Source organism: Solanum lycopersicum, chromosome 8, assembly GCF_036512215.1.
Source record: "Solanum lycopersicum chromosome 8, SLM_r2.1".
In the NCBI taxonomy this organism is placed as follows: domain Eukaryota; kingdom Viridiplantae; phylum Streptophyta; class Magnoliopsida; order Solanales; family Solanaceae; genus Solanum; species Solanum lycopersicum.
Genome location: NC_090807.1, coordinates 66,509,656 through 66,516,890, shown reverse-complemented (window position 1 = coordinate 66,516,890; position 7,235 = coordinate 66,509,656). Strand labels below are relative to the sequence as shown.

General features: G+C 38.4%; 1 protein-coding gene across 2 annotated transcripts; it reads right to left on the bottom strand.

The window, feature by feature from the left end:
• Nucleotides 1-2,589: 2,589 nt before the first annotated feature.
• Nucleotides 2,590-7,235, bottom strand: LOC101259964 (uncharacterized). 2 transcript variants are annotated; one of them, XM_019215347.3, is made up of 3 exons: nucleotides 6,723-7,235; nucleotides 6,273-6,458; nucleotides 2,590-5,756 (listed from the first exon to the last, which is right to left on the bottom strand). In XM_019215347.3, the coding sequence occupies exon 3, from the start codon at nucleotides 5,690-5,692 to the stop codon at nucleotides 2,699-2,701; it is 2,994 nt and encodes a 997-aa protein (XP_019070892.1). In that variant the 5' UTR covers nucleotides 5,693-5,756; nucleotides 6,273-6,458; nucleotides 6,723-7,235; the 3' UTR covers nucleotides 2,590-2,698. The 2 variants fall into 2 exon arrangements, with proteins under 2 accessions (XP_019070892.1, XP_010325393.1); XM_010327091.4 differs by having other exon boundaries at nucleotides 6,562-7,234.

The following is a 7,235-nucleotide window of genomic DNA, read 5'->3' as shown; positions in this document are numbered from 1 at the left end:
TTTGATGTCTGCACTTCTATATATCTTTAAATCTAGATAAGAATCAAGCAGCAATTCGAGCGGAGCGGAGGGTCTGTCAGGAACAACCTCTCTATCGCACAAAGATAGAGGTAAGTTTTATGTTTATTCTATGCTTTCCAGACCCGACTTATGGGATTACATTTAATAAAAGGGTACCTCTATTTGATCCAAGTACTAATGCAGTTTGTCAACTAATAGCTTAAAGAGAAGAGACAAAAATATTAGGTGAATCTTTTTTCCATTTGTATAGCTTTGGTGGATAAAGTTGGTGCGTGTTATTGGTGAGAGGATTTAGAGTTAGTTGATGTCCACGTAAGTTAGCCTAGATATTACCGTTACCAAGAGAGGGGAAGACAAGTCTTAACAAAAAGTATCAGACTTTTTCCAATTCATGAGATGTTATCAGTTAGAAAATTTGCGTTTGCACTAACTAAAATACCATTATATCAAACAAATGAATTTTGATTTACAGTACAATGTCTACTGAAGACATGATCAAACCATCTTATTTCTCGCTGTTCTGTCTGCTATTTAGCATTCTTAACAAATGACATGACTTAAAATTTTGTCAAATCTTACAACAGGAGCTTAAACAATTCTAAAACACTCATCTTTGGAACAGCTTTGAGTAAAAAAGATAACAAATAAGATGGTGCTTTGAGCTAATGATAATAAACAACGTCTAAATTTTGAGTCTGCCACTGGTTACCAGAGTCTAGCCCTATGGCGGTGACAATTACATGGGCTCTAGGGGCAGGCTGACTGCTGGAGGTGCCTGGCCTTCACGAACATGAATCTGCATGTTGTTCACACCCAAGCACTGGTGCTGAAAATAGTTCACGCGCTGCTACGTTTGCTTACTGTGTCTCTTGAGTAACAATAATGCCCATGTTTTCTGAATCCTTGACATTTTCAACTAGTATGGTACAAACTTCACATTGAAACTTTGGAGAAGTTATCCATCTTGACATAAGAATGAAGAAGCAGCGTTCAGCCTTCAAACAAAAAGAAGAAGTTTCAGATATAGAAGATGTAAAATGAACACAAAACAAGAATGCAGTAGTGATAAACGGCAAGAACAACAATTTTCACATAACCTCCTTCTCTGGATCAGCCATAAGACCAGTTAGCAACGACTATGATAGTGCTTTTCTAATTCTGATTCCTTGACTTCATGACGTCCAGTTCAGACAGCATGAAATGTAGAAGCAATCTAGTTGGATTGACTAGACAAACTGTCCTAGGCTCCTAGCTTTGAAAATCTAATCAGAAGAGACATACTACAAGTACAGGGCAGACTCCAAGAGACGGGCAGAAATGAACTGGCACAGGTGTTTCTGGACAAGCATACACTTCAGTGGTCAAAGAGAATGAATGGATGACAATGCATTTACTTCTATGTAGCCAAAGAAAAGAAGAATACTGCAGAGGTCGATGATGTTTAATTTTTTTGATAATGCAGCTACAATTCTAAGTCTTCCCTCTTGGATAAGAAGACCAAAAACACCATGCAAGGAAAAAAGGTCAGTAACAATAGAGAATCTTTCCTTTTTAGCTTTTGTGCATGAATAATTCAATTGGCGCTGCAGATTTTCTCTATGACATAAAAAATATGACTATTGAAAAATCTAATCTAAATCATAATACTCATTGGAAAGAAATTTTTCGAAAAGCTCGGTCCCTGCAAAATCTAAGAACCCCTGATTTTCAAGTAAACATAATCCTGACGCTGCATCTAATATCTTATCTGGAACTCTTAAAGACATTTGAAGAGTAGTACAAAGATAACTGTTTCACAAAGATAATCAACTGTTTTTCACTCCCAGGTTCAAAAACCTTTGTGCCAAGATTGATCTAAAGAATTCGGTCAACTAGCAAGACCATCTCCAATTTGTGTGCTTTTGCTTAAGGCATTCAGTGAGTTTTGGAAATAGTGATGGCACATATCACAGATGCAAAGAGTCAGCAGCGACAATTAGAAGGAACAGAAACATTCTTCTTTTTCTGAAAAAAAAAAGTGAAATAGAAACATATTAGGAGCAAAGTTACGGCGTTAAAGTCTTACCTTTGGCACAACTTCAAATGATTGGACTCTCAACTCTGATAGTTTTTGCCACTTTGGTGCTGCATATATCTAAGCCAGCCAAGTTCTCACACTAAGCCGTCAGCTGCAAGAGGTTCTTGAAGCAACTGAATCATAATTTTTGTTTCTTCCCTTCTGAAGCGGATACAATTAATCAACCATGCCACAACTCCATACTGGCTGGATAAGCTATATGCAAGCTGTTTAGTCCTTTTGAGAAGGCAATCTTCCTTTATGTTTTTTCCTTTTGAAGAGGATAATGATATAAAATCTTCTAACCATGGAATACTTAACAATTAAGAACATCCAGTGGCTGATTACACTATTTCCATACCTTTTTCATAGGGGAAAGATCTAACAAACAGCAAGCGGAAGCAAAAGACATCATATGAACCATCAACGATGAATAGGAAGCAGGATTAGAATAGCAACATCATAAGCAAAGTTAGAAATGAAATTAGCATATCAAAAAGAAATGGAAAGAATTTGAATAAGATGTATGGCTCATTAATATGAAAAAAAAAATGCTATCATTTGAACTGTTAAACCAGCTTATTCCAATTACTTTCTATAAATCTAGCTAAACTACAACAATTAACTTCTATTTGATGTATGATTTTGAACACTAGCAAGGAGTCTTGTAAGTTTACTGAGCGTTTCATGAGCAGATATGGTTTCTGGATGGTCCTCGCCGCAGATTGAAGTTCTAATGAAAATAGCCTTCCGGATTAAATCATCACCAATATCAAACTGTCCACCCCTCAACATTAGCTTTGCCCTGATTTCGAGCACTGTAGCTCTTGATAAAGCAAGTTCCTGCCAAAGGCAAGGGTTTAATTGGGCACTTGTCTGGATAGGTCTCCAACAAAGTGATTTATCCAACCACTTGTCAACAGGTGTGACAAATGCCTGATCTGCTGCTTCTAATGCATCTGTACAACGCCGTAGAAGTTCTAAAGCAGCAGCACAGCGTGAGAATGTAATAAATGTTCTAATGGCAAGTGGTAGAATCACTTCTTTCACGAGAAACAACAATTCGGAAACTTTAAGCTCAACTATCATGGGGTCACTCCCAAATCCGAAGAGCAAAAAGCATGCTGCCCATATGTGCTCAGAGTGCTGGGGTATTAAACCGCGAGTAATAACAGCTTGTACTGTGGCTTGTGCAACTCCAGTGACCCCTCTTTTTCGAGCATACATTTTGATAAGCTGGTGGAACTGAATGTAGCCTTCCTTTCTACAAGTCCTTGCAATGTTGAATCTCAACAAAAGAGAAGAGGCTTCTGCCTCAGATTTCCTAGCATATGATGATGTGAAACCACAAGTTAAAGAGCATAAAACTTTCTTCAACATCCTCCGACGTGGGTATTTCTCTGGTATCTTGTGAGCAGCCAGAGTTAATAGAGAAACTGGAATAGGTGATGGAGCAAACCAACCGCTTGCAAGGGCCATTCTTGTTGCTAGACTTCTAGGTCCATCAGCATGGTCAAATATTGAGAAACAAACTTCAAAAAGTTGCAAAAGGAAATTGTTTCGCCTCAGTGGATGGTTTTCCCGACGAATATAGATTATTTCCTTCAATGGCATACGATTGATGGTATCCAATAGTCTACTAGGATTTATAGGAAGTTCTGAAAGAATTGCTCCAACAATGGCAAGGCCAAGTGTCAGTCTCTTAAGTTTGTCCTCAATAACTCGCAAGGCATCAATTTCAGCAATCGGGTAATCTTTCACAGCACCCTGCATCAAAGACATTGCCTCAATCTCTGACAGATAATTGAGTTTGATAGGATCCATGTTCATAATCCGAGAGAGGCGCGTGGATATGAGAACATGTGTTTCACCCCCAAAACGGGGAAGCAAATCCATTATTAGTTTATGATCCCACCAGTCCTTTTCACTCTCCAAGTTATCAATTATCAGCAAGAATGGAATGTCTCGCATGAGTTCTTTCCTAACCCTAGCTACAGCAGCCTCTTCTTGCTCCTCAAAGCTCTTTATCCTGCTTTTATCAGGTGAGTTTTCTACCCCAACATCAACTTCTAAAAACGACCACAAGTTCAAGTAGTTTTGACGAATATATCTGCTTTCACCTCCAATCCAAAGGACCATTTTGTAGCGCTGATGGAATTGATAAGCATACTCAAGCAGTAGATCTGTCTTGCCAATTCCTGGTTCCCCAGACACACAAGCAATGCCCTTTCCATAGACAACTTTCATGGAGTTGTTTCGCCTTCCATGTTTCTTAGAGTTCCTCGGCTTTGGTGCATGCTGTTGGGTATGAGAAACTTCAGCATTTAACATTTCAATTTCTTTCTCAGATTCCTTCCATGTCACTGGCTCTTTCCCTTTCCTTTTGTTGTCACTAGGACGCTCAAACCGTCTTTCGTTGATTGAATTACTTCGACTCCAACTAATTGTCAAATTCCTTCGCTTGGGTCTAGCCTTTAGTTCAATATAGTCTTTCTCTGCGTCCCCACTAACATCACCAAAAAGCCGAAACTCAAGCTCGGATAGCTCCTTCTTTCTGCCGACAAAATTCTCATTTCGAGGGAAAGGAAACTCCTCCTTTTCTGCCTTCTCCCTCCACTTGGATAGTCTGTCCACAACACTTCGCCTCCCTAATCTTAAGGCCAGCAGCGTTACAGCCCTCAATATGCATTCCCTCCACTTGCCATCATGAGCCTCTAGCTTCCACTCATCAACACGCAAAAGACCATTGACGGCATCTCTCCACTCCTTCTCCAATCCCCCATAAAGTAGCCAAAGTTCACCACCATGTTTTTCCCAGTGCTCTCCTCTTCTCTCAATTATATCTCGCACAAGGCAATCCTCTGGACGCAGATCGAAGTACACTGGTACCAAATTCTTTTTGCTAGCAAAGAAGCGCAGCTCCTCTATGGTATATGGATTCCTGAATGATTTCTTGGTTAAGATCACAACTCCGAATGTACAAGCATCCATTACTCTCTCTACCATGCCATGCTTTCTAGTATTTCGGCACCTTGATCTGTCAGTAACAAAGCAACTTAGACCTTGGATTTCTAGCTCCGCACGGAGCCAATTCATGAATCTGAGCAGTAAAGGTTTGCGGCCATGAAAACCAATGTACACATCACAGCTCCTCACTCTGTTGGATAGGGAGGAAGTCGATGTTGGAGTAACACAAGATTCCTGTGTCCTCCCACTCTTTTTCTGCTTGCCTCTAGGTCGCAAATATTCATGTTCAGGGCCAACATTATAACTCGCTATAGTGCTCTTAGAATTTGACGTCGAAGAAGCTACAAAATCCAACTTCTGGAGATCATTCGAGGCACTAGCTAATGCAACAGGATAAGCATCTGACAATCTAGCATTTGCAAATGATTCTGGACCTAAAATGCCCAAACTAGCATCTAAAGCAGCAGAGGTAACATCACTATCACGAAATTGATTATCCGAGCATGCTGATACCAGGGACTTAGGTGATCTAGGAGAGAAGAATGGCGACTGATTCGCAGAAAAGAAAGTCGACGATGAAGACGAAAGGTTTCTTGACGTTGTGCTTGGTAACGATCCAAATCTAGAGCTTTCTTCCCGGAGATCCATAGTTAAAACTACTCACTCCCATTCACAAGAAAATTTCATGCATTCCAGGAAAACAGATAAACCTCTGAAATTGAAAAGTAAATCAAAATGTCAGTGAAGGGACAATCTCCATTCATAAAACTGCAAACTGTATGCAGCCATAAGAACAAAAGTAAACTTAGGTCTACCTAACTTTTATTAAAAATAAATAAATTAAAACTGGACTTAGGTCTGCCTAGTTTTTAACTAGGTTTTCCAAATGAAGATTGCTTTATTTTTCAAAAATGCAGGATACCATATACTGAAAAAAGAGAATTAGTTAAAGTGATGCCATATCTAGATTAACAAAAAAGCATTAATGACTTATACTAATTTGTCATTTGACTCTATAATCCACATTTAGCAATGAAGTAAAGACAATTAATGCTCCATTACAAACAGAAAACCTAGAAGGGAAACAAACAGCCTTCCTAAATCTGTAGCAATAGATCTACAGAAGAATTTAAAACCACAAAGCATTCTCTTAAAAACCACAAAATTTGAACAATACAACAATGCAAGCCTCTACTTCTACAATAACTCAGATCCAACATATACTTACTTGAAGAAAAGTTAGCAATGATGGTGTCCAAAGATTCAATCTTTTTTCACTTCAATCACCACAATATGTCCAAAGATTCAATCTTTTCCCCTTCAATCAACACAAAAGACCATTTTTTTATAAACCAATCTTAACCCCAATAAAATAAAAACCTAAGTGGCATCCACAACCAATATCTTCTTGAACCTGTCAAAACAAAATAAACTATAAATATTCAAACACATCTACTAACCACCAAAAAAAAACATTTTAAAATGCACATACATGTACACAAACACACAATACATACTTGTACATGGATCAAGAAGTCACATAGAGGCAAATAAGTTGAATATTAGCAACTAGAGAGAGACCCAACACCCAAGTTTGAACAAAAGGAAGAGACAAAAGAGTAAAGATTTGATTGATGAGAAAATGAAAGAAAGGAATGAAATGGGAAAATGGATTTACCTTTTTCAAGAATAACTAAAAAGGGTTCAGTGTGTTATTGAGATGACAATGAAGCTGTTTGTTTCCTTATATATTTCTCTTTTCTTGATTTTTTTTTTACCAAGACTCAAACTTTACTCAATAACTCAAAAAAATTTATACACAAAAAACTTTGAGAAGTTCACTTTTTTCACACTACCCATCTTACAAAATACTTCATTTATTACATAGGTATGTGTAAAAACTCAAAAAAAATTTAAAAAAATCTATCTTTTTGTGTCTTATGTTAAAAAAAATATCAGAGGGTACTGAGAATGTGAGCTGACAGGAAAAAGGAGCACCGTTAGAGACGGGGAAGGGTTCTTTTTTCTACTGTTTTCTGCCAATATGTTGGGTTTTGGAGGTGGGGGGTGGGGGGGTGGAGGTAGGGTGGTTTTAGGTGGGGGTGGGGTGTTTGACAAAAAAAGGGGACCCAACAAGAAAGGACGGATCTGACGAGGAATGGTGGTGCTGTCAAAAAAAGCCTTCTTTCCA

Excerpts from the sequence above, each read along its gene's own strand:
- LOC101259964 (XM_019215347.3), bottom strand. The coding sequence starts at position 5,692 with ATGGATCTCCGGGAAGAAAGCTCTAGATTTGGATCGTTACCAAGCACA.